General features: G+C 42.9%; 2 protein-coding genes across 5 annotated transcripts in view; both read right to left on the bottom strand.

Moving 5' to 3' along the window:
- Nucleotides 1–7314, bottom strand: part of ACY1 (aminoacylase 1) — a 48106-nt gene extending 40792 nt beyond the window's left edge. The window contains exon 1 of the mRNA XM_089524697.1: nucleotides 7242–7314. The gene's annotated coding sequence lies outside the window, so the exon portion shown is untranslated. The remainder of the gene's footprint in view (nucleotides 1–7241) is intronic.
- A 501-nt stretch (nucleotides 7315–7815) lies between these two features.
- ABHD14A (abhydrolase domain containing 14A) lies at nucleotides 7816–21066 on the bottom strand. Of its 4 annotated transcripts, none has more exons than XM_089524740.1 (5): nucleotides 21057–21066; nucleotides 14009–14285; nucleotides 11884–11999; nucleotides 10342–10577; nucleotides 7816–7999 (listed from the first exon to the last, which is right to left on the bottom strand). In XM_089524740.1, the coding sequence occupies exons 2-5, from the start codon at nucleotides 14278–14280 to the stop codon at nucleotides 7817–7819; spliced, it is 807 nt and encodes a 268-aa protein (XP_089380866.1). In that variant the 5' UTR covers nucleotides 14281–14285; nucleotides 21057–21066; the 3' UTR covers nucleotide 7816. The 4 variants fall into 4 exon arrangements, with proteins under 4 accessions (XP_089380866.1, XP_089380855.1, XP_089380885.1 ...); XM_089524729.1 differs by lacking the exon at nucleotides 21057–21066 and adding an exon at nucleotides 20932–21041; XM_089524759.1 differs by lacking the exon at nucleotides 21057–21066 and adding an exon at nucleotides 17904–19419.
- Between the last annotated feature and the right edge of the window lie 6906 nt (nucleotides 21067–27972).

Raw genomic sequence — 27972 nt, forward strand, 5'->3', positions numbered from 1 at the left:
CTTTGTGACTCTTAAAATCTCTCTCCTAAATTATTTATAAATTGAACTTTATGCAATAGAGGTTGGTACACTCCAAATGGCCAGACTGTCAGTATGAGTCACATCTTCCTTTCAGAGCTGCCCCAGCCTGCAAATCTTTAAGTGCTCCTGGGCTTGCTTCAGTGAAAACAAGATGAAAGTGCCTGGGAGGGTTGCATTTCTGTCCAAGAAATGGTCCAAGAAAGGAGGGCAGCGCATTGAAGCAGCACAGGTACATGAAGGGCTCTCCACCATGCACAGCTGTTTGGGAGCTGATACAAAACCCCCAGTTGTGATTTGCATCTGGAAAACTTTTTCTGTGCCTCAGTAACTGCAGGAGATAAAACAAAAGAGAGAGATTTTCTGGCTGTAGCTTCACAACAGAAACAAACTAAACTTTCCTGGCATTTGGGGAAACAATGGATTAAAAAAAAAATACACAGAATTTTACATTTGAAAGGAAACAAGAAATAAATAAGGATCTTCAGAAATGCAGAACACTAACCATCCAGGTCAGGTGAGCCGTGCATAAGTAAGCAAAAACATTTTGAGTCTTCCATAGACTACATGAAAGCTTCCTTCTAAAATGCATCTAGGGATTATTTTTTTCTTTAATCAGCCTCCGTTTTTCTTACAATTTCCATATTGATGATCAAACGCATACATATATATACTTTATAAACATGTTAGGAGTAGGTGGTGAGGCAAACTTATCTGCTGTTCCTTTTCCCCTCGGTTTCACTGTCCACACATATTTAATAAAGGATCCTGGATGGAGCTATTGTTTACCTTGCCTGTTGAAGGCAGGCCTGTACAACTCACTGGCATCACTAGGGTTGGTGTCACCTTAATGTGGTAACTCATGCTGTCACCCACAGGCTGCGTGGCACACACCCCATCCACTCCCTTCTGCCAGTCAAGCCACCTGTGCCATGACATGGACCTGTTGAGTGGGGTGTTGCTGCCACCCAGCAGGTCCAAGTCTGGTGGGGTGGGAAAGGGAGTACCTCCCTTTCCTACCTGGTCACTAGCCCTACCAGACCCAGAAGGCAGACCCTTCTGGAAGGTCAGAAGACCTGGAAGACAGCCCAGAGCTTGGTGGAGATGGGGTGCTGCTAATGCTGCTAAAAACTTCCATGTAGACTGGGACAAGGAAGAAAAAAGGGCTGGGCAGACATAAAAAGACTAGGAAAAGGTGCTTCTTTGTCAGAGGCTTTGTTAATGGAGGCTTGCTTACAGTGTAACTGGCACCTTGCCATACATGTGATTTTCTTTGAATACATCCCAAAAGGTACCAGTTGTAAAAGAATCCAATACCAATATCAAAGGACAAATTATTCCTTCGGCAACAGACTATTTCTCTAGGAATGGTTACCGTTTTGTGTAAGTCCATTCCTGCCCATTCGGATTATAGGTTATTGTTGTTGTATGCCTTCAAGTCATTTCCGACTTATGGTGACCCTATGGTGAACTTATCATGGGGTTTTCTTGACAGGTTTCTTCAGAGTGAGTTTGTCATTGCCGTCCTCTGAGTCTGAGAGAGTGTGACATGCTCCTAGTGGATTTATATGGCTGAGCCAGGATTCAAACCCTCCAGAGTCCAATGCTAAAACCACTACAACACTCTGGCTCCCTTATAGGTCATTAAGGAAGCATTTTAAAAGGTGTCTCTCTAATTTCAGGCTATTCTGTAATAGAATCGTAGAATCATAGAGTTGGAAGAGACCACAATGGCCATCCAGTTCAACCCACTTCCATGCAGGAATTCACAATCAAAGCACCCCCAATCGATGGCCTTAAACAGCCTCTGTTTAAAAACCTCCTGTCTATGTGGCGTTTGTAGAAATGTTTAGAATAAACACATTACAAACCTCTTCTAGCTTTAGTGGTTTCTAGCTTCTTTGTTGTATCATAAAGATTTGGCCTGCCTTTTCCCTTGCTCACACTGACCTTTGCTGTCTTAAAAGTTGAGGAGAAAAGATTAGTGTTGATTTTAGCACAAGCAACTGTAGGAACTGGCAACTTCAGGCTTGGAGAGGTGTCTATCCGTGACTACATTGCAACAACTGGGGGCAATGACCCATGACACTTGGCAAGCCATGTTGTTTTGGGATTTAAGGTTTAACCAAGTAAACTAAAGATATGTTGCTGAAGGAGACAAAGTTCAAAATGTTGTTCCAGTCCCAGATTCCACGTACAAACCCCAACAGGACTAGCTGTTGATTTACTTGAATGGTGATGATGGGACAAGAACAGGCTGTGTGGCTCCTCTGAGACTTCATCTCTGTTTCCTTCCTTTTGCATCTGCTGCTTGAAGCTATCATCTCATTTTTAAAAATAGTTTGATCAGCCCTGGTCCATACCATAAGAGGGAAAGAATTCTGTTATATGTCCTTTCCTAAAGACCAGGACATTGGGGTGGGGTCCAATTCCCAGTATACACTTTTGTTTTTTAAAAGGATTTAAAGCACACACTGGCAGCCTTGCACCATGTTCACTTTTACTGAGTTTCCAGGCAGCCTCCCAAAGTCACTATTTGGGACATGCTGTATTTCCCAGAACCTCCTGAGGTCACTGTCCTCCGCATTCAATGCTGCAGCACCAGCTGCAGTGTGCCTTGAATTATAAGCAACCCTTTGCAATGGCTGTGACAGGTCTGGGCAGTGTGCATTGCTAAGAGGATCCTGGGCACCTAACTGCCAACCTCAAGTTCCCAGGAGGAGGCTAAACAGGTTGTGATGATTCCTCTTCTAAGAAAGAACTTTCAGGGTTGGTATTAATCTGCATTTCTCACTGGTTTCAAGAGGTTTAGCACACCCAAAATATGAGCAGAATAAAAGCATATGTAGCAAACTTTTATATCTGACAAATGTCACATATTCATACTTCACACACCCATGTTACACTGGATTCAGCAGGCAGGATGCTTTAAAAGCATGAAAGAGCATTTTGCCCATTGTATGCTTAAGAATATATTCTGCATTCAACCAGTGCACTACATCTAATCTGATATGGCAAGTTATCAGTATAGAAAAAGCATACTATTTTTATTCTTTTATATTGTTTACACAGCACTTAATATAAAATCTGGCAGTGGGTTTCTGCATCTCCTCATTTCCTCTTAAGTAGAAAAACAGCATCCTGCAATCTGCAGAAGAATCTTTAGGATTCTCCCAAGAAAAATCAAGACTGGTTTGATGAAAACAACCAAGAGATCCAGGAGCTGTTGGCAAAGAAGAGAACTGCTCACCAGGCACACCTCGCCCAGCCATCTTGCCATGTAAAAAAGCAGCCTTTCCCCTTGCATGTAGTCAACTCCAACAAAAACTCTGAGACATTCAGAACAAGTGGTGGATCAACTTAGCAGAAAAGACACAACATTGTGCAGATCTGGGTGATTCCAGAAGATTTTACGAAGCTCTTAAAGCAGTGTTTGGACCTACATATCAGGTCCAAAGCTCCCTATACAGTACAGATGGTCAAACACTAATTACAGATAAAGCCTCCATTCCGATGGGCTGAACATTTCCAAAGCCTCTTTAGTGCCAACCGAATAGTCCAAGACTCAGCTATTCAACATATGACACAACAACCGATGAAGAAGGAATTGGACATAGCTCCCACTTTGGAAGAGACCCTTAAGGCCATACAACAGATGAAAAAAGGTAAGGCAGCCAGGGTTGATGGAATTCCACCTGAAGCTTGGAAACATGGAAGTCATGTACTCCATGCTAAATTCCATGAGCTCTTGTGAGTTGCTGGGTAAAAGGTGAACTGCCATCAGATCTCCAAGATGCAATTATCATCACCCTGCACATTTCACTGTAGCAAGTCATTGTACAGCTGCATTTTGACTGTCCCTTAAGTGTTTGACATTTATTTTAAAGGTTAATTCTATTATGTTTTTAATTAGATGCTGTGGCTGGAACTCATTAGGATTGTAGTCCATGCTACCAAGCATGAGATCACATTAGGATTGTAGTCCATGCTACCAAGCATGAGATCACAAAGTGTCAATACAGAGTGGGAGAGTATAAAAGATATACACTCTTCTATTCAGGCCTTTGATGTAAAGAGATACTTACAGTAGTTTTTAGCTTTTGAAGAAGGATAAAACTGCAAAGTGATGAATATGTTAACCACAGAAAGAGACACAGGTGCCTGTGCATATTATTTAACCTGGGCAGACTCTATACAAAATTTAAGAAAGCAACCATTAAAAGTTAGTTGTAGATGTCACTCATTGCTAAATTTCATTCTGTTCCTTTGACTGTTTCTGAAAGCCTGTACTGGCAAATTGAAGACATTTTGACACTGAAATCAGTGAGCTCCAGTCCACTAGTTAGTAAACTAGTATATATATGCCCAGGCCCAACACACGCTGAATATGTCCAGATGTTGGTACAACTGTAATTCCCATCACCCTCACCATTACTGAATATGTTGGATAACACTGGTAACGGGTAGTGATGGTCCATTACACTATAAATCACTTTGGGTTTAGGGCCAATTCACGATAAAGAGACAATGATTTGTCAGCACACGCCTTGTACTCATGCAGCAGGTCAAGGCTCCTACTACATATCCACACAAATGAATACCTCTACTTTACAGTTAGTGCTTGGTTTGTAGAGATTACTGTTTGCACCTGTAAACAAAAGAAGCAAAGATAAATGTTAAAGGAAGATCATTTTACAAAACATACACATTGTCATATAAAATGTTTTAGGCAGATTGCACCATAAAGGCACTTGATCCACGTTTTGCACAGCTCCCAGAATTCTTATGCAAGACTGGAACCAGGTTTTGTAACAAAGGTGGAAAGGAAGATTAGTCTTCAACAGTTTCCATCCTGTATCTGTGACAGAAAATGAAATGTTGGACTTTGTATGTTCTTGTATTGTGTTCAAACAATTATTGCCATCTAGTCATTTAATAATCATATTGTGCACTGTGCCACTTAATTCCCTTGTGGACTTTGTATCACACTAGATCTTGGCATCCACAGCCCCAGTTCTGCCTACACTGTTTCTGGAGTTCAAATAATAACCAGAAGACAATTCATTTTTATGGCATTCTGTAAATAAGCAGCTTTCCCACACCAAAGGGGCCAGGCAAGTAATCTATTAAACTGATAGCAGAGGGGAGTGTGGTGTAGTGGTTCTAGCATTGGACTACGAGTCTGGAGGCCAGGACTCGATTCCTTGCTTGGCCAAGAAACCCAGTGGGTGACCTTGGGCAAGTCACATGCTCTCAGCCTCAGAGGAAGGCAAAAGTAAAGGCACACATCCTCTGAACAAATCTTGCCAAGAAAACCCCATGAAAGGTTCTCCTTAGGGTCACCATAAGTCAGAAATGAGTTTCCTCATTGCCCAAAGAGCTGGAAATATCTACCAGTGCCCTTTTCCATGTTTGAACACTTGGACCACAAACAGAAATCCACATTTGTAAAAGCTGAGGGTGGGAGGCTCACTAAAAATGGATATAAACACTATCCAAAACAAACAAACAGACAAACAAACAAACACTATCTGAATGAAACAGAAATCAGGGCAATGGCAATGAGTATTGGGAGTTGTAGTTCAGCAACAACTTAACAGAAACAATTTGTTGACCCTTGGCATAGACCTTGTCCTTTTACTGGAGTTGTTCTGAGAGGGAGTTATGAAGGCTAGACATTCTATTTGACCCTGACAAAATGTAAAGCTCCATCCACACAATTACGCTGGATGTCCAGGAGGGCAATGGCTTACATGTCCAGCAGCCTTATGAGGGAACTCTCCAAAAGCCCCCATAAATAACAGCCTCTGTGAAAATACACTGGGCAAAGCCCAGTGTAACTCGCACAAAATGCCAGCATAAATAACCATGAAGAAACCCACAACCTTTATAATTTCCCTTAGACAGAATTAGAATTATGCTTTCAATAGCAAAAATCCACCAAGCAGTTCCATCCCTTAACCTAAATGTTACTCTGTACTGAATTTTTCAAACAATCCACTCTCTTCACCCAGACAAATCACCCCCAAAGCTCCCACACCTCACTAGGAATCACTCTTCAGCTCCAACATACCTGAATGCCTCACACCTTGTTCAGGTGATTCAGTTAAATAAACCCTTAACTCAAAGAGGGAACTAACACAAGGAAGAGAAATTGGTATCTTACATGAGACTCATCAGATCACTTTTAAAAAGTGCAGTATGAACCGTTCAGTGAGAAAGTAACAACAGAGAGGCCATTAGCTGAACATGTTTGAAGAGAAATTTAATAACATGAAATGCATGTCTACAACACTAGAGTGAAAAGAACATGCTTGACAGGGCCAGGTAATAATGCTCAAGAACCACAAAAGGGTCTTATCTTGTGTGTGGTTAGCATATTATACTTTCAAGTTTTTGGCCAAAGGTAGGTTACCTGAGTCTGAATCTTGTTGGTTAGTCCTAGCTAGAGTAGATGTATTGAATCAACTGGTGAATGTTGAGTGAACACATAAATAAATCCCACTGATTCAATGGGTCTGCTTTGTCCAGACTAATAGTATGATTTCAGCCCTAATAACAATGTTAAAATAGTCGTCACAAGTTAAACAATGCCTTAGTTAGATGTGGCACATTAATAGACCTAGAAAGAGATCAAACCACGTTTGCCCACATGGATGACCAGAAAGGAAGCTTACTCCCATACCCAGGATATCCCCATGAAAGCTATCCATCTTTATTGTCAACTGGCAGACAAGTACCTGTGTGCTTTCACAGGAAAGGCCTCCCAACTCCCTCCTGTATCACAGACATGTATATAAACATACACCCCCACAAGTTCTGTACAAATTATTTATTAACCCTTGAACAGTTCTGCAACACACACAAAAATAGATAGCTTATGACCTACTGGGCAGGAGCAACCATCCCCTACCACAACATGGACTGCACTCCCTGGAAACCTTGTTGCATCACTCTTGTTAACAAAATAAAACACCAACATACAGCCACTTTTCTTACAGCAGGGAACACCAAGGCATTATAGTTATCACCAAAGGTAAAGAAAAAAGAAATATTTAAACAGATTTTCAGGGTGGAGAGGATTTCCTTAAAGCTTGCCCTAGAAGCCTGCTGGTCAAATCAAAACATTATTATCCTACCCAGATCTGCTGATGTTCAGATCTTCTAAACAAGTCCAAACACTCTGTCTTACTGGGGTACTCTAATTCAGTACAGTGACTTACTTCATCTCCTTTCCTGGGTGACAAGTTTCAGGAGACCCCTCCCAAGAAAGAGAGGAGAAATAAAGGGACAAGCATCTAGGAAGCACTTGATCCTTAGAACAGGAAGTGTGCCCACCAGTCAAAGTAGTCAGCTAGCAATGGAGATGTGCCATTAACATCAGTGGATTGTGCTCCTGAAAGAAGAAACTGAAACTGAAGTTGCATCTTCATCCAAAGGGATTAACTCTTAAATGGGGCAAAAGGCTGACAGCAATGTGCAGATCAAGTCTTCCAGATTTTGTTGCAACAAACAGACTGAAAAAGATGTGGTCCCTTCTCTAAATACATTTGATCCAATATTGCTGCCAGACTGGAGAATTCAGGAAGTCAGGCCTGGAGCAGACATAACAGAAGCAGTCCCGTGAACAAACAGTGAGAAGCTCTTCCCATCAAGAGTCAGCAAGTCCTATAAGCCCTTTAAATATGGAGAAACAAATTCAAACACACAGTACCCAGGTTACATGGCAGAAATTCAGTCATAAGTCTTTATCAAGTAGAGGAAGGCAGGGTAGGGCAAATGAAAGAGGACATCACAGTCATTTTAGCTCACTCAGGAAGTTCAGGAGAGCTTTGTGAAACTCCTGAGGTTTATCAAGGTAACAGGCATGGCCAGCTCCAGGCAGCATGACAACGTTAGATTTGGGGATCTGTTGAAGGCTCTGAAGAGACTGTGTGCCCAGACCAGTGTCACGTTCTCCATAGATGATCAAAGTTGGAGTCTGGAAAGATCAAAACATTAACAGGTTAGCAGCAGTCCAAGGGATCTGAAAAGGGTGCATGGCACAGAGAGAACAACCCCCCTCCCTCCATGCACTGTTGTGGAAAAGATGTCACTCTTTTTCTGGAACCAGAGGACAGATTTGAGGAGCCCTGCTGAAAACTTATTTGTAACATATTTCTGAGTTGTCTTTCAAACCACAGGAAGCAACTGACAAAGTAAACATGAACAAACAAAAATCAGAACTAAAACACTGAAACAGCAGCAGATTAAAAGCCAAAACAACCCCCCTGTACACACCGGCCTTAAAGGCCAGGTTGGGGGCGGAGTCAGGGCATAGCATCTACAGGACGCACGCCCTGGCTCCATCCCTTGGGCAGTGTGACACCATGCACTGCGCTGCACAGCATCCTGGTGCTCCTCCGGCACTGTATCTGAACAATGCAGCGCCAAAGGAGTGCCATAAAGCTGTACTGCCACGGCCATCGCGCCCTGGAAAGGCTGGATCGGGGCCGCAGCGTGAGGTAGCCCTGGCCCTAATCCGGAAAAAATGGAGGCACCTGCAGCCATCCCTTAGGGGCAGTCTGCCCAGCCCCAAAGTTACCATATGGTAGTGAAAAGGTTATAGGAAAGCCATATAGGTGAACTTATTTTGGGAGTTCCAGCGTATGGAATGTGAATTATGCAGCTATTGCTTTTCTATTCTTGGCTCTTTGCCTTAGAGAAAGATATAACACAAAGCATAGACTCAGATGGTAACAAGGCAGTCTCTTCCGATTCTATGATTCTATAAAGCACAGCAAGGCACACATGGGACATAACAGAGAATGGATGGTCACAGAGCTTGGCATACTGCTACCAAGCATGACCAACTACTTACTGTAACAATACATTATGTTTTTAACTATATTATACAGTAATAATTTTCATTTGTAAGCTGACTTGAATCCCAGTCTTGAAGAAAAGACATGGTATAAATAAAGTTCATAATTATCAGCATCAATCACAAGAAAAACGCTAAAAGATAATGTCTGGACTGATTATGAATAAGCTGTCTATCATCTGTATTATTGTGTGCCTTCAAATTGTTCAATTCCATTCAAATTGTTTCGGATTTGTGGTGACCATATGGTGACCCTATCATGAAGTTTTCTGGGGCTGAAAGTCTGTGATTCAACCAAGAACACCCAGTGGTTTTCCATGGCTCAGCAGGGAACTGAGTCCTGGTCTCCAGGGTCACAGTCCAGTGATCAAACAACTACACCACTATGCTGGCTCTCATCATCTGTATAACTGGGCTTATTTCCACCTGTTTTTTTCCCCTGAGTTATGATGCTGGAATGATTGCTGTACCTGGCACCACTACCAAAATTATATTATGCTGTATTTTTCCACACCATACACATACACACTGATCTGTAGTGATCTGGGCTTTTGTATTGCTATCAGTCATATTAGATGGTCTAAATATTGAATAAAAACTTCAGCTAGTCTTCCAAGGAGACAAACACTGACAAACCGTTGTGCTCAGAGGAACAGACTAACAAATGAATGCATTTCTAAGATAGATTCTATTTTACAAAATCTCTTGCTTCTCAATCAGTTACAAGTACAAGTAATCAATACAAAACATGGTAAGTTGCCTGTGTACCCACATAATCACAGCCATCATTTAATGAAACTAACTGATAGGATGCCAGTCAATATGTGAACACAGAAAGAAGGTACAAAGAACAACTACACTAGTGTAACAGAAAACAGCTAACTTCTTCTACATTCTTGGTGACAGAAGTGCTGCACTCCCAATAAGGCAAATAAAACAATTGGACCTGCATTTCCATACCTGAAGAGATTGCCCCGGGGATTTATATGATTGACGATTTTAGAAAGGGGCAGCAAAAGCCAGAAACAGAGTGGAATGAGGACAAGTATGGAGATAGTGATTATTCAAGGGGAAAACTCCAGCAAACTAAAATGCGCGAAGCTGTTCAAAGTCATTGAACTTTGGAAGGTTTGCTCCATTTCTTCTAGTTTTTGGTCCTTTAATCATTACTACCTGTCTACTCCTTTTGCATAGTTCAAAGTGGAAGGACCTACAGCTTCTTCTTTTTTAAAAAAGTGAAGGTCAACTTTCCAAGAAATCCACATTTTATGTCAGTGGAAGACAAGCACCTACTGTGCAAACAGATCATTTGTCCCAGCCACAGGAACACCTGTGAGCAAGGACACCTATGTTCCCATTGGGATCACAGGCTAAATTTGCCCCTGTTATCCCTGTTTAATGAACACTGGGACCACAATCACAGAGGTGGTGCCATTCCACTGCTCCTTCTCTCCCCTTACCTTGACTTGCTGATACTGCTGAGTAGTAAACTCCTTGGTGCCCACTGGTGCAATAGGCACAAATCCCCTTAGCTGTTCCCCGTTTGTCAGGAGAAATGGAATGGAATAGTGGCCACTCATGGAAGAGCTTATTAATACAGGCTTCTGAAGGCCCAGCTCCTTAAAGATTTGATGCAAAAAAGCAACACGGCCTGCTGCTGTCTCAACAGCAGGGGAACGTGGAGAGTCCCCATAACCTGTTGGAAAAGATTAGGGATTAGAAGAACTAGACACAACAATAAAGGGTACATATCGATATAGAAACATTTACTTCACCAGTGGCAGGAACGTAGCCAGGATTTTGGGAAGGGGGGGGTTCCAGACTAAGTGTCACCATTATAATAGGGCTTGGGTGTGGTGGTGCGGCAGCATGCACCATTCATTGTATCTAATGGAAGGGGGGATCCTGACCCCATGGACAACCCACTCCCCCCCCCCCCCCGGCTATGTCTCTGCCAGTGGCTTCCTTTTCTGGTCAGCGGTTTCCAAGAACCCGCTCTCTCAGTTTCCAGCTTGGGTTGCTGGGAGAAGAGAGTGGGGAGGAGGTGAACCATGGGCACCACCTTGAACTCATTGGTGGAAAGGTGGGATACAAAGGTAAGTAATAAATAATAATAAGTGCTCCAAATTACTGATACTTGAGGGGGTAAAGGGCATGGGGTTCAGTAGAAAAATCACAAATCCAGTATAATTGCAAAACACACAGCTGAGTCAAGCTCTTATGATGCAAAGATGTAAGAGATCTGATGGAAGAGGGCAGGGCTCAGAACTTTATAGAACAACATAGCTTTCCTACTACCCCAACTCATTTTCAACCTGCACAAGCTAACAATTACTATCAGCTTCCTTTGAGCAGACATAATGATCTGGCTCAAAATGTACAGCTCAGCTCATACTCCAGTGGCTATCGAAAATTACTAGCCACGTTGCACTGTAATGCAAGCCAGCTTTTATATGCTAGTTCTATTATGTCTTCAAGGCAATGAATAACTGTAACAAGAATCCCAGAGCATGTACTAAACACTGTGCTCCAATGAGCAATGTTATTTGTAAGAGGCATTATATCCAAGACAGAAACTTGCAGTGTTGTTTTTCCCTGTGCTGTTTTTCATGACAGTCAAAGAACATGGCACACTTGAACAAATCATTTGACCAGTGGCATGCTAGAGGACTTGCTCACATGGGCATCAAATTCCAATAACCCATTCCCTTGCTTGGGACCACACCTATTTTCTGTCCATGTGAATATGGAAAAGAGGCCTTTCTTTTTGTTAGTATTCACCTGTAGGAGAATATTAACAAATGCTTTGCTTTGGCACAGTTGTATGGGAGTAGTTCTTTAAGCTGGTCATCCCACCTTTGCTCATTGCACATTACTAATTATCTACCAGCTAATGAGTTAGAAACACCATCCTTTCATACAGTTACTCTTGACTTTCAGACCACAAGAGCCCCTTGTAAATATCTGCAGTTAACATAGATGAGTTCACTGCTCATACATACCTGGCAAATCAATAGCTACTGCACGATATCCACTCTCAGACAGCAAAGCCAGTGTTCCCAATTCCTCCCATGTCCTGGAAGTGAAGGACTGACCATGCAGGAAGATCACTGCCAGCCTGTTACAAAAACACAACATTTGGAGAAATGCTGGGATTTCTTGCCAGATGCGTAAAAATTGATCCCCCTCATCCCTTAGTACAAAAAAAGGGGAAGCCCAGATTAGAGGTGGAAATAATGCAGGTTTGCTGACAGGTGGTTGTTGTGTGCAGATATAGCCTAGAACAGCAGCAAGGAGCCTCTGGCTCTCTAGAAGCTTTGGACTTCATCTCTCATGAACACTGGCCATGCTGACAGTGACTTCTGAAAGTAATTTTTTTTAATATCAGGATATCTGAGTCTCCTGCAATAACTGAATAGAGGGTATACATCTCTTGCACAATAAAGCTATTATCTGAAAAGTCCACAGGTTAGTACAACAAACGCAGAGGAGACAATTCCAGTATCAGCAAAACTTAATCAGCAGAAGCCTACTATACTGAAATTTCTGCATTTTGCTAGACAATCTTTCTCTCTATGGATCAGCTGACCTAAGGCCAAGTGCCGTCTAGTTAACCACAGTAACTGATGCAGCTTGCCATCCAGAGGTGCCAACATAGTAGAATGGATAAAATATATTTGACCTTTCAGACCAAAAAAATAATAAAATTTATTTCTATCCCACCTCTTCAATAAGATCGAGGCGGCTTACATCCATAAAAAACATATAGCGCAATACAATAAATCCCAATATCTCCTCCCTCCTTAAAAACGACTCCACAATACAACAAACTATAATAAATACAGTTAAAATCATTACAACAGTAGCAACAAGAATGGGACATCATGGCCAGTCATTAGAACAATCCATATCAGTAGGGACAACTGGGTTGGTCATTCAGGGAAGGCCTGATGGAAAAAATCCATCTTGACAGCCTTTTTAAAGATGGCAAGGTTAGTGATATGTCAGATCTCCTCCAGCAGGCCATTCCATAATTGGGAGCGGCAGAAGAAAATATCCTCTGGGTGACCGTAGCCAGCCTGGTCTTGCCTGTAATAAGTTTTTCCCAGAGGACCTTATTGTGAAGTACAACCGCCACTGGGCAGTACAATTGGCCCTCCGTTTTCATGGGAGATCCATTCCAGACCCCCTCCCCGGCAAAAATGGAAGCTTGTGCATATTCAAGCCCCATAGGTTTCAATGGGGCACACCGCCGGGCGCACGTGCCATTGAAAATAGCGGAAATTGCCCTTCCGCGGATATTCAAGGTCCCGGATCTGAGATCCGCAAGTTAGGAGAGGCGACTGTAGTTGTAAAGGATTCACTTTTAAAACACTAGTTGAAGGATTTACTTTTAAGAATAAGATGGGAAGAGAAATAAAGGGAAAATATCACCAGGATGGTTTTAATTTAAAGAAGGCTTAACAGCCATGCTCAGTTCGTAGAAAACATTTAGTCATCACCACTGACTAGATATCTAGCTTCTACAGGGTCTTCTGAAAAAATCTCTGCAATGGCACAATCTTTAGATCCATTAGATTCTGCTTTACTGCCGTTGAATCATGTGGAAAAACTATGTACCAATATTTGTCTTGTTCTTTACAGTCAGCACTACTGACTTTTTATCATATTATAATTCACTAGTATGGCTGAGTCTCCCTTATCTGAAACTCTTGGGACTAGAAATGTTTTGGATTTTGGAATATCTATATTTGCATACACGTATATAATGAAGTATCTTCGAGATGGAACCCAAGTCTAAACACAAAATTCATTTATGTTTCATACACACCTTATACATGTTGGCTGAAGGTACTTTTATCAATATTCTGAATACCAGTAATTTTGTTCACAAAACCAAGTTTGCATTTCATCAGAAAGTAAAGGTGCCACTATCTTAGCCACCCATGGATAAAGTTTCAGCTTTTGGAGTATTTTGGAATTCCAGATAAGGTAGACTCAATCTGCATCTTGACCTAAACCAATGTTACTACAAATTGTCCATATAGGTGCACCAGTGAGGGTTATCAATTCACAGGACATTACTCATTTAGCTCATTAAGGTCTGAGATCAGAAGGACACTTTACCTCTCAGAGGAAAGAACCCCATCTTTCTGTACTGATACAGCTTCCCTAAAGAAAACAGATGGGTTTTGCAGGACTCTGCCTGTCAAGATGGTGATATTGCCAGTGCCTTGACTTTTCTTTGTCTCTTCTTCCATCGCTCGTGGCTTAGGGATGTCGACAGAGGCAGTAAATCGTTCGTGTTGAATAGCAGGAAGCAAGAGGTAGAGGACAAAGGTGACAAGGACTCCAAGGACCAGCAGCCCCAGCCTGTTGCGGATCAAAGTCACAGTCATCTTTTCTGAAAAAGTTTGAGAGAGAAAAAGAACCACTAGGATCACACAGAGCTTGAGCAGGGGTTTCCATGGCACTGTAAAGAGACCACTGGACACCCTGTCTTTATAGAATCCATGGGATTACAAAATGGACAAGGCACTTGGAAAATTGGGAGGGCGGTTATGCACAGGGCAGCAGGTGTTACATTTATGTTCTGGCTTTCCTTTCACAAGGCAGCATCCACAGCTCACATTTTCTCCACATTTACCCTCATAACAACCCTTAAGGCAGTGGTCCCTAAACTGTGCTTTCTAAGAGATGTTGGACTTCAGCTCCCAGAATCCCAGACTATTGGCTAACATGGCTGAGGCTTCTGGGAGCCAAAGCTCAAAATCTTTTAAAGGGCACAGTTTGGGGACCACTGATCTAAAGCAACTCAGGCTGAGAGTGTGAATGGCTTAAAGCCACTCATTGAATTTCATGGGTCAATGGATACTAGAACCTAGAATCATAGAATTATAGAATCATAGAGCTGGAAGAGACTACAAGCTGAATCCCCCAGTCCAACATTTTAACTACTACTTACAATATAAAAATTAATATGAATGTGCTTTCCTCTGCAAACCAGCATGCAACTTTTGGGCAGGGACAGAGAAGACATTGATTCATCTCGTGCCATTTATTAATTTAATTTATACCTCCACTTTCTCCCAACATGGGCTCATGATCTGATAACAGAGTGAGAGCTGCTTCTTCCAAAACCACAGTGACTAAACCTCTGTGGAGAGGTTTGGAAAACCCAAGACAAGTTGCTCACCCTACAGGTGCTGTTTAATTTCAGCCTCCCCTGCATCCATTATATCCTCCAAGACTTTACAAGGCTTGGTGGTGCTAGAGATGGGAGAGTGGGCAGACACACCTTGAGTGGCTTAGGGCGAAAGTAACAAGGATTTCTATGATTTAAAAAGAATATCCTACTGGCCTGGTATTTATGCTTCAGCTCTCTTCTACATAGCTTTACTATAGCCAGTTTGGGATACTCATAACTGACATCAGAGATATGACTGGCTTGGCATCTGCCAAGGCCCCTATCTCTGCACCAGTTCTTCCTCCTTCTCTTCCTTACCATTTGCCTGCTCTTTCTCTCTGTCTCAGTGATTATGAGCAATGGTAATAAAAAGAGAGCCAGTGTGGTGTAGTTTGGAACACTGGACAACTCTGGAGAGCAGGGTTTGAATCCCTGCTGTCCACGGAAATCCATTGTCACTCAACCTCAGAGGAAAGCAAAGGTATACCCAATCTGAACAACTCTTGCATAGAAAACCCCTGATAGGGTCGCCATAAGTCAGAAACAACTTCAAGACACACAACAGCATCAATAAAAAAGAAGAGCCACCACTGCCTACCTCTTTGTCTGGCAGCTCTCTCTGGCAATGGTTCTGAGCTCCTAGCTTTCCAGATATTTTTACCCTCCATTTCAAAAGTCTGTGAGCATTCACCATGCTAGCTGGGATTTCTGGGAGTTGGAAGCCCAAAACATCTGTTGAGCCAAAAGGGCTATGCTCCTCTCTACTGATGCTAGGATTTCTAATGCCATATTTAGGAGTTTATCACACAGGGCGAGGGGGGGAGGGGAGAGAATCCCGTGTAGCAACAGGGGTTTACATCAGAAAAAAACAGCAAAAGGGGGTTGATTTTCACACATCGTTGTTAAAGTTGTGTTAAGCTAAATGGAAGTAGACAGAAAGTAGACAAAAGCCACTCCTTCTTACATTTGGAAAATCCCCAAAATAAAAAGGAATGGTTTTTGTCCACTTTTCATTTGGGTTTATACCATTTTAAAAATGATGTGTGTGAAAATCAACCAGCTTTTTTGGTTTCTTTCCAGCTTTTAAATCCCGTTTTTGCATGGGATTTCCCCCATGTGATAAACTCCTTAGTTTGGTTAAACCTTTACCTTCCTGTGTCTTTTGCATCTCCAGACATTTGCCCATCCCAACAGGTAAAAACTTCTTTCAGTTTGTTGCAGATCCAACCTTGGAACAAGATATTTTTTCAATCAGCCCCACTGGAATTAGAAAGAGGAAATGCTCTGCTAGGTTCACTTGCCTTGCCCATTTATAAATATAGCTGGGTCTTCTGATGGGGCGACAGATTCAACCTAAACAGCAAGCCACAGTTTGTACAACAAAAGACATAGGTAGTTTTTCACTATGGACTTTACATAACTTCACCTTAGAGATGATAGGGAGGCACATAGTCATACCCAAGTGCACAAACCTCAGGAACCCAAGCAAAAACTGCTTACCAAGGAAAGAGCAATTGCTTATTTTCTGTTTACTGGAGGGGGGAAAAACAATTCAGTGTCCAGTACTCAAGGGTGTCTTAGGTAAGCACCTAGGCTAGAAGCTGATCTGAAGCCCAAAAAATAATGTCCTTCAACTGACTTTGCATTGATGGAATCTTATGTTCAGATACTTTGGAAGCTATCAGCTTGATGCTTTTTAAATTGGAAGGAGTGGTTGTTCCACTGATCTTGAATCAGCCACAGGAAAGGAAAGAACAGTTAAAACAGACTTATTTTTATCACAAACCATTTCTAAACAGAAATAGAATTTATTTCGGGACTACCTGGACAAACAAGCCATTAAACTGCATCTCTGGCTCAAATTAGAAGGTGTTCAATGTATTTTTGTATTTAGGCACTTGTCTGGGATGACCTTGCCAAATCCTACCATTCAATATGTCCAATTGCACACAGGTCCATGCAAAGAAGCTTACAGGATTTTTGAAGCACATTTGCTAGGCTGAATTAATGTGCTGTTCTGGTGCCCATATAGAGGTGGTACAGACATCTTTCAGTTAGCTGAGAAACTGTGCTATGGAAACCACAAAGTTTGGTTTTTAAGCATCAAGCACCCAACTCCAAGAGGGCTGAATTTCTGTTAGTATCAAAATAGTTGTATTTTCTTCTGCACTGTTGAACCCTTGACATATGGAACTTTTTCAGAGCTTCAGATACATATCCTTCAGATATATTATATTACAACCTGTTATTCCTGCCAAGCAAGCTTGAGTACCTGGTCAACTGCAGATGGATGTTTGATGGATGTTTCTGCTTCCACATAGATTCACTAAAAGAGGGTTGCTTGGATTTGGATTTGAATTTTTAATTTACAAAGAAATAGTGCATTTCTTCCATTACTGATGCAATCTACACTGTTTTAAAATGCATAATAATGGACAGCAGGTTAATGGAAAGTTTAAGTGTTATCCATGTAAAATGAAATCATAATGCTATTCCTAGCTAGTGAAGAGTTCGATGATCTCCTGTCAACCTATCAAACAAGGGAATAGACACTATGGAAACCTAACTCCCATGACAGAACCCAAGCCACTGCATACCTCATTCCACAGAGGTTCCCTGAGACAGTACACTTGACCCAGTCTTAATTGTACTGTCTGCTATTAATTCCTGCCATTCTTTCACAATGGCAAGAGCCAGAAATGACCAAAGCTGCGCCTCCGCACAGCATTATGAAACAAACATAAACACCAGAAAAAAAGTATGTGATTTCCAGCCTCCTATTTCAATGTATGCCTTAGGACAAATCTTTATTGCTCTTCCCTTTCCACCAGCTACCTTGGCGGATTCTATCCAGCAGCTGGGCTGCAGAGCTGCTGTCTTTGAAGATGTAGGTTTTCCCCTTGTGCACAACCTTGAGCTTGGCCGGGAATAATACGTAAGCATGAGCTCCTTCCTCCAGGAACTTTTGCTTGAGGGCAAGGAAATGCTTCCGCCTGGTGTACGTGCCTGGGCTGAGATCAGGAAAGAAGGATACCTTGTGTCCGTGGAACATAGCTGTCCAGGAAGCCCTCGATGCCTTGAGTATCCTCTCCCGTTGCTGTAAATTGGAGAGGGTGATTATCACAGTACCGCTGTGGCCCTCCTGGGCATTCTCTGCTGGGAGACGGTATGCGCTTTCTATACCGATGAGACCTTCTTTGTTTTTTAAGCCTGCAGCAGTTGACACCAGATTTTCTAAGTACGGGACGAGGTTTCCATCCTCAACAGCTGCAGGGACACCAGTGACCCTCAAGTTCCGGGCTCGCATTTTGTTCTCGAGGTTCTCCAGCCTCTGGTCAGCCACCCGGCGCCCTATTGCCAGCTCCTTCATCAGAGTCGAGTGCTTGAGGACACAGCCTTGAGTGGACACCACCTTGGCTTCCAGGGCTTCCATTCGGTGATCTGTCTCTTCCAGGTGCTTTTCAAGCTTTGTCAATCCATCTGAGAGAGAAGCCAGGGCATGGCTGAAGGTACTGTGTTCATAGATTATCTGTTCCAACAGGTCTTGGGTTGAATGGGTTGCCACTGTTGGAGGAGGCTGCACCACCTGGGCTCTTCCATGCTCTTTCAGAAGCATGGTGCTGCTGCCATGAGCTAATTCCCTTTCACAAAAGAGGGAACACTAGCAGTTTCTAAAAGTCGGAGAGGTGGCATCATTCCTGCCAGGACAAGCTCACAGACTGCGGCTGTTGCTCTTACCTAGTTTAAGCATAGCAGGCCACACCCATGTTTACACATCTCTTTTTGCCTCCCACTACACAATACTCCTTCCGTCTCCTCCAACAACTTCAGGGGCACAAAATGTTGCACAGTCAGTAATGCTGAAGGAAATAAACTCAAAGTGAAACCCCTTTCCGGACACTTTAAGTCTTGCACAGAGGTACTGTAGTGACTTACGGCACTCCTTATTGCACACCCATATTTGTCTTCCAGACTCCACAGGTTATATGCAGCAAATCTTTTTGGCTTTTAACTCCTGCAACATGTTCTCACAGATGTCAGAGAGGCAAGAAGCTCAGAAGGATCATCTCCCACCTCAGCTCCTGCCACACACGCAAGCTTTTGGAAACTATCTTCAGTTGTAATACACGCCACGGCTAGCTAACAAACATTATGTATTTCAAAGATGCTTTTGGATGTGCCCTTTACAATGCAATTTACTGTCCTGCTCAAGACTTTCATAAGAGGAGGCCAGACTATACTGCCTTTAGTCCCACTGCCTTTTCTACTTGGGGACTTCTCTCCAAGGAAGGAAAATACAGAACAGAAATGCAATATCTCTTACCAGAGGCATTGGCATTAACAAGCAAAGGGTTCAGCACATTCTATCTGAGGTGTTTTTTTTGGTTTTTTGCTATCGATTCTGCCTGGGGTCTGGAAGCACAGTGGGATGGTGGACAGAGTCTTCACTATGGACTCTGTAGTAGAGCTTTGTGAAGGGAGAGTTTTGCCCCATCCTATGGCGTTAGGACCTATGGGCCTGCCCTTCTTTATAAAATAGTGCTCATTCCAAACCAGGGCCTGGAAAGGAATACATGCCCCTCCAAACCTTTCTTTTGGACTCCAACTCCCAGCAGCCCTAGCCAGAATTTGTTGTTGTTATTGTTGTTGTGTGCCTTCATGTCATTTCCGACTTACTTGTCATGGGGTTTTCTTGGCAAGACTTTTCAGAGGGGTTTGCCATTGCCTTCTTCTGAGGAGGCTGAGAGAGTGTGACTTGCCCAAAGTCACCCACTGGGTCTCCATGGCTAATCCTAACCCCGTTCGGCCATGGAACCCCAGTGGGGCAAACTTGAGCAAATCACAAGAGAGCCAGCGTGGCCTAAGGAGTTTGAACCTTGGACTGTGACTCTGGAGACCAGGGTTCGAATCCATGCCCAGCCCTGGAACCCCACTGCATGACCCTTGGGCAAGTCACACTCTCTCAGTCTCCTTGAGGGTCAGCCACCCAGCTCTGAACCAATCTTGCCAAGGTAACCCTGTGACAGGGAGGCCATCATTCTCGCCATCTGTCCTCGTTTTAATTATGTTTAACCTGTATTTCTATTGCTATTTGTTTTTGTTGATGTGGGAGGGGTTAGGGGATTGTGTAGGGTTGGTGTTTTGTTTTTATAATTTGTATTGTGTACATTTTGTATATTTCTGTTTTACTGAAATGTACAGTAAGCCGCCTCGATCCGTAGGGAGAGGCAGGATATAAATTTATTATTATTATTATCATTATTAATTCAAAAACGATTCAAAGGCACCCAAAACAACAGGTGCGACTTTAGCCTTTTGGACTGCAACCACCTTCCTGCATCCACACTGGAGAAATAACCCAGTTTGGCACCGCTTTAACTCTTTTCTGACTCAAGTCTATGGAATTCTGGGAGTTGGAGTTTGTTGTGGGCCCTTAGGGGCCCACAACAAACTCCAACTCCCAGAATTCCATAGCAAAGAGTCAGACAAAGAGTTAAAGCGGTGCCAAACTGGGTTATTTCTCCAGTGTGGATGCATCCAAGGAGGAATGGACGCCTTCTCTTCACAAATGGCGCCCTTTTTATTTGCCCTTTTGGGGGACCAAAATGGCCGTTTGCCTCCGCGCCTCCCATTCCCTTGGAATGGGGGGGGGGCTGCCTGGGCAAAAAGAGACTCCCCCCGCGCTTAGGCCAATGGTCCATTCCGCCCGCGCGCCCCTATTCTGCTGCTGCTCCTCCCCTGCCCAGCCAATGGGCGGCGACCTTTTTCCGATGGCCGCTGGGTCTCCAGGCAAACCCGGACGCCCCAGTAACAAAGCGCTCCTCCTCCCCCCCCCCGCCCTAAAGGGCTGGACCTCGAGTACCTGGTAGCTCTCCAGACTCAGCAGCTGGATCCTGTCAGAGCGGGGCTCCCCCCTCCCTCGCGCGCGTGCCTTTGCCCCCGCGAGCGGATTGCGTCACGGCGAACCCTCCTCCTGCTGCGGCCTACCAGCCTGATAGCCCTCCAGACGTCAAGCGCCACCTAGAGGCCGGCGTCAGTCTTGCGCTTGTTTGTCTCCGGGCAAAAGCGCGGGAGGCGTGGTTAAAGCGTATTTGCCCCGCCCCCTCATCCAGGCCCCTCCTCCCCATTGCGAGAATAGCCCAGCAGCTGGACGCCATTTTAGCTGCCCTGGCTCAATGCTGTGGGATTCTGGGGACTGTAGTTTGTTGTCTGACAGAGAAGGCTAAAATGCTTCATGTTGTTGTTGTGTTGTTTCACAGAGTTTTCTTGGCAGGTTTCTTCAGAGGGGGTTTGCCATGTCTATGAGGCTGCAAGAGTGTGACTTGCCCCCAAGGTGACATGGTTTACATGGCCGAGCCAGGATTCAGACCCTGTTCTCCAGAGTCCTAGGCCAGCGCTCAAACCGCTACTCCACGCAGGCTCCAATGTCTCACAAAACTGCACTTACCACAATTCCCTAGCATTGAGCCGTAGCAGTTAAAGCAGTGTCAAACTGGATTATCTCTGTAGTGCAGATGCTGTTAAGCCAGTTCACGGTGCCCAGTTTTAGTGCTATGGCTGCTGCCACCTTGTAAAATATAAAGTGGTTTGACACCACTTGACACCACTTCAATGGCTCAATGCTAGGGGATTCTGGGAATTGTTTCATGAGATATCTAGCCGTCTCTTTTGAATTGTAGAATCACAGATGACCATCCAGCTGCTGCTTAAAGACGTCCAATTGAAGTGGTTCCTGCCTGAACATTTTTCCCGTAACACAAGGAGGGAGACTCCACCACTCTCCAAGGAAGGAGTGTGTTCCACTGTCCAAAAGCCCTCACTGTCAGGAGGTTCCTCCTAATGTTGAGGTGGGATCTCTTTTCCTGCAGCTTGCATCCATTGCTCCAGGTCCTGTTCTCTGGAGCAGCAGAAAACAAGCTGGTTCCCTCCTCAATGTGACACCCCTTCAAATATTTAAACGGCTATCATATCACCTCTTAACCTTCTTTTCTCCAGGCTAAACATCCCCAGCTCCCTCAGTCATTCCTCATAGGACATGGTTTCCAGACCCTTCACCATTTTAGTCGCCCTCCTTTGGACACGCTCCAGTTTCTCAATGCCCTTTTAAAATTGTGGTGCCCAGAACTGGACACAATATTCCAGGTGGGGCCTGACCAAAGAAGAGTATAGTAGCACTATTTACTTCCTTCCATCTAGACACTATACTTCTATTGATTCAGCCTAGAATCACATTGGTCTTTTTAGTTGCCGCATCACACTGTTGACTCAATGTTCAACTTGTGGTCTACTTGAACTCCTAAATCTCTTTCACAGGTGTCCTCCATTCTGTATCTGTGCATTTTATTATTCTGCCCTAAGTGCAATACCTTACATTTCTCCGTGATGAATTTCATTTTGTTAACTTTGGCCCAGCTTTCTAGTCTATTCAGGCAATTTTAAATTTTGATCCTGTCCTCTGGACTATTAGCTACTCCTCATAATTTGGTGCCATCTTCAAAATTGATAATCATGCCCTCTGTTCTTTCATCCTCCCAGAGAGGTCTGGTGCCCTGCCAAATCCCAGAATTCCATAGTATTGAGCCATGGCAATTAAAGTGATGTCAAACTGCTTTATTTCTGTAGTGTGGCCACAGCCTATATGATTCTACCTTGACTTCAATGACTATATCCCAGTGATGGCGAACCTATGGCATGCGTGCCATAGGTGGCACTCAGAGCCCTCTCTGTGGGCACATGTGCCTTCACCCCAGCATAGAGTTTTCCAGAGTTTGTTATTAGAAAGCCAGAGGGACATGGCACTTTGCAATAAATAAGTGGGTTTTGAGTTGCAGTTTGGGTACTCGGTCTCTAAAAGGTTCACCATCACTGCTATATCCTATGGAATCCTATACTTTGTTGACGCACTAGAGAGGGGGCAGCTCAGTGGAGTGGCCTGAGCATTGGATTACAACTGTAGAGATCAGGGTTCGATTCCCTACTTGGCTATAGAAACCCACTAGGTGACCTTGGATGAGTCACACACTCTCAGCTCCAGAAAATCCCATGATAGGTTCACCATAAATTGGAAAGGACTTGAAGGCACACAACAACAAGAAGAAGGAGCACTAGAGGTGCTCTCTGGCTGAGGATTCCAAATAACCCTCCCTAAACTGCAAATCCCAGGGTTCCCTAGGGCAGACCTTTGGCAGTTAAGGTGGAATTATAGTACTACAGCTACATAGTGTGAATGGTCCCCTGGTTCAGAGTGTCACTGCTGCCCTCTTCTCTCCATCAAAACTATCAGAAATGTTTCTCAAAAGAAGGATCTGTCATGGCAGTTAGGTTTCCCTGAAGCTTGACTTGCTGCCGATGGGTAGCATCAGTAGTGTTTTCCTATTTATTACATTTATATTTTGCCTTACCTCCAGTAAGATCATATTGACATATCTTCCTCCCTGCATTTATCTTCATTACAATAACCACCTGAGTTATATCAGGTTGAGAGACAGAGTTAACTCCGCGCTAAGGGGCATTTCCTTGTGCAAACCTCAACATGGATTGTGACAGAATCGGGCCCAATATGAACTTCACGTGGAAGAATCGGTTTCAAAACCGGGTTAAAAGGTAGTATGAATGGCCCCGTATATTGTTAGCTTCTCTTTAACCTAGTAATACAGTTTTGAAGCCTTGCTTATTAGGACTACTGGCCCCCTAGGAGGCTGTAAATTCATATGGTCCAATATTTATTTCTAGATTTAAAATACAACAAAAATTTCCCTCTTTCCTATTCTTCAAGCAGCCAAATTCCTTCCATTACACAAGCATTTATGTTTCATGTTGTAGCAATACACTGGTAGCCTATCATCTGCAGGTTTACTATTGTGAGAAACAGGGAGAGATTCTGTAATCTCAGTAAATTTGCGGTTTTTTAATTTATAAACACAGGAATTAAAATAAAAAGGGATGAAAAATTCAGGTAGGATAGACATATATCAATGACGATTAGCTAGTTAATGTTAACATTCATCACTGCTAGCTACGAATAAAAGACACTGAACTCCATTATTCTGAGTGAAAATTAGGGGAGGATTAGGTAGTGGGATGTTACTCACTTTTCTGAGTATGGTCAATACAAAATCTCACCCCACTTTTTTGAGTAGTAAGAATACTAAATAAAGAGTATTGAGTAAAGAGAGCCAGGCACACAGCACTTGATCTGGAACTATTTTGCTATAGAAGGAGGTCATCGAGAGATTCTTACCATGCAGTGCATTACATTATATTTATATTATTTACCAATATAAAGGCTAATGAATGGAGGAAATGGAAAAATAAACTAATTCCAAAAATATCCTGTTGCTTTCATCCCTGATGCACTCAAATTTCACTTACATTGACAAAGAGCAGTATATAAAATAGAAGTAAAGTAGGGTTCACAAAATGAGTTTTTCTCTGAAAATGTAATTCCTCTTGCTGTAGTAAAAATGAAAAGAAAGGGCTTGAAAGAATACAAGTAAATTGGCTTCATTTTCATCAAATGCAGTATCTCAGTACAAGTTTCATGGTAAGACAAGAAATATAACTATAATGTGATGAAAGCAGAATACAGGATATTCTTTCAGAACATATGGTCATTACAAAAGGATTTGGATTTAAACTGTATCCACGTCTTATAGAAATAACATATATCAGCTTGAAAATAACATGGAATAACATAAAATAAGACAGAAGGTAAGCGATAGATTATGGTAGACCCCTTAACAGTGATGTTGACTCGAGTTGATTGACTTGGACTCAAGTTGCTTCAGTGACTTGACTTGAACTTAACTTGACAATAAATAACACTCTGACTTGACTCGACTAACTGCTTTTATATATTTAGCAACCAATTTACTGGCATCATTAATTTCAAGCAGCAGGCAAAAACCACCCCCATAGCATGGGGCACATTTCTTGGAGGGGAACAGCAAATACATTGGGCAATGGGCTTGAGGCAGAAAGATTCAAGAGGATGTGCATAAAACCCAGGGGGAACATGGAATGATCAGCAAACCCATTTAACCTTTACTCAATGCTCTCTGGATGCTACACGTCTTCATGTCAGCATGTCTTTCCTGTCCTGTGTGAAACTTTTTAGTGTTTTAAAGGTCATTCTTAAAAACATGTCTGACTCTAAATATCCAAAATATGAAATCCCACATTTCAATGAGAGGGGTGTAGGGTAAGCTAACATTTCTATAAGACCCATTTATTTTTTTCTTTTTAGTTGTCCATTGTATCCATAGAACTCTTCTCCAGCACGTTTCAAAAGCTTTGGTTTTCTTCCTGTCAGATTTCTTCACTCTCCAGGTTTCACAATCATACATAGAAACTGGAAATACTGAAGTTTGGATGATTCTGACGTTGGTATTTAATGGTATGTCTTTACACTCAAGGATCTTATCTAGTTCCTTCACTGCATCATTTCCAAGTCTCAGTCTTCTGATTTCTTGACTGAAGTCTCCATTTTAATTGACATTTATTTATTTATTTATTGTAGATTGCATCTGTAATGCAACACCACTAAGGTTCATCCGTACTGCAGGAATAATCTAGATCAACATAATAATAATAATAATAATAATAATAATAATAATAATATTTATTTGTATACCGCCCTCTGGCAAACCAATCCGGGCGGTTAACAACAGTAAAATATAAAATATCACAATTAAAAACACTTTATCCCTCCCCCCCTTAAGACAGTATTAAATAGTATAACATATTAAAAATACAATATCAAGGATAAAAACAGCAATTAAAACTAAAAACCCTGATATCCCTGTTGATCCTCAACCATCACTAAGATGGGGCCACGGGAGGAATGAGGGAATCAGGGAACCTGGGCCGGGATGGTTAATCTGGAAAGGCCTGCCGGAAGAGATCCGTCTTGACCGCTTTTTTAAAGCTGTCTAATGATGTTATCTGACGGATCTCATCCGGCAGGTCGTTCCAGAGTTTGGGGGCGACAGCAGAGAACGCCCTCTGGGAGGTTGCCGCAAGCCTAGATTTTAGAGGCTGCAGTAAGTTCCTCCCAGAGGACCGGAGAGCGCGGGGAGGATTGTACGGGAGGAGGCGGTCTCTAAGATAGTTTGGACCCAAGCCATTTAGGGCTTTAAAGGTGATAACCAACACCTTGTACTGGGCCCGGAAGCTGATAGGCAGCCAGTGGAGGGACCTCAAAACCGGAGTAATGTGGTCCCTCCTAGATGTACCTGACACAAGCCTGGCTGCCATGTTTTGAACCAGCTGTAATTTCCGAGTCAAGCACAGGGGTAGCCCCATGTAGAGTGCATTACAGAAGTCAAGGCGTGAGGTTACCAGTGCGTGCACAACCGTCTCGAGATCCCTTACTTCCAGAAAAGGGCGCAGCTGGCGTATCAGCCGAAGCTGATAACAGGCACTCCTGACCGTCGCATTTACCTGATTTGTCATCAGGAGCGACGAGTCAAGGAGCACCCCCAGACTGCGAACACAGTCGCTGGAGGAGAGTGTGACCCCATCCAGGACTGGAGGTTGCAACCCAATTCTTGGTTTCGGGGCCGCTACCATGAGCACCTCCGTCTTGTCTGGATTCAGTTTCAATCTGTTTTTCCTCATCCAGCCCATTACCGCCTGAAGACATTCATTGAGAGAAGAGATGCCATCGGAATTTGAGGCCGACGAACGAGAACGACGAACACCACATTCACTGCCCTTTCTCAATGCTATGGAAATCTGGGATTTGTAGTTTTGTGAGATATTTAGCCTTCTCTGAGAACTCTGGTGCCACAACAAACTACAGTTGCCAGAATTCCATAGCATTGAGCCATGGCTCAACATGTCAACCTGGATTATTTCTGAAGTGTGGATGCAGCCTACATGCTGTAGCTCTATCTTATGGAATCCTGGGATTTGAAGTTTTATAAAGTCTTTAGCTTTCTCTGGCAGAGTAGAGTGCTGGTGCTTCACAAAACTACAATCCCAGGATTCTGTGGGATGGAGTCATGGCAGTTAAAGTGGTGTCAAACTGCATTATTTCTACAGTGTAGGTGCACCCTGAGCCAAGGTACAGAAAATAATTAACTCTTTCAGTATCTTTGTTACCCATTTTGAAAGTATGTATATATTCTGTGATTATTATTTTTGTTTTCTTAATATTTGACTTCAACCTTGCTTTTGCACTTTCTGCCTTAACTTTCATCAGCAATCTTTACAAAGGTTGTTTTTTTTGCTATTTTCTGAAAGTAATCATGTCAGATGTGTATCTTAAATTGATTTTCCTTTCCCTAATTTTGACACTTGCTTCCTCTGAGTCAAATACTGCTTTCTGTATATGTTCTGCAATTAGTGTGATAAAATACAGCCTTGCTTGATCTTTGCCAGTGGGAAACCAGTTCTGTTTCTTTATGCTGTGTCCTAAAAGAGGCCTTTTGTCCCAAGTATAGATTACACACCAGGACAATCACAAATTCTGTCACTCCAGTTTCTTTTAGAGTAAACTAGATTTGTAAAACTAGCCAGGGGTGTGTTAATCCGTCAGCAGCAAAAATTAAAGTCTTGCAGCACCTTAAAGAGCTTTTGTGACATTCATGTGCAAAAAAACCCCTCACTAAATATTAAAGATGACATGAAGCTTTGACTGTTTTTGTAAAATTAAATATATTAACAATGATGAGCTTTCACATTCCTAGGTTTAAAAGCCATTTGCCCCTGAACGGTAGAAGAAGAAGTAGTAATAGAAAAACTTGGAGAGATCTATTATTTTAATATTCTTATGAGAGGCCTAAATACCCTGACGGTACCAAATTCTGTCCGATCATGGAAGCTAAACAGGGTCAGACCTCTAAGGAATACCAGGTGCTGTAGGTTATTTTTCAGAGGAAGGCAATGGCAGACCACCTCT

The sequence above is a fragment of the Sceloporus occidentalis genome, unplaced genomic scaffold, assembly GCF_023333645.1.
Source record: "Sceloporus occidentalis isolate IW3139 unplaced genomic scaffold, rSceOcc1.0.p SCAF_1, whole genome shotgun sequence".
Classification (NCBI taxonomy): domain Eukaryota; kingdom Metazoa; phylum Chordata; class Lepidosauria; order Squamata; family Phrynosomatidae; genus Sceloporus; species Sceloporus occidentalis.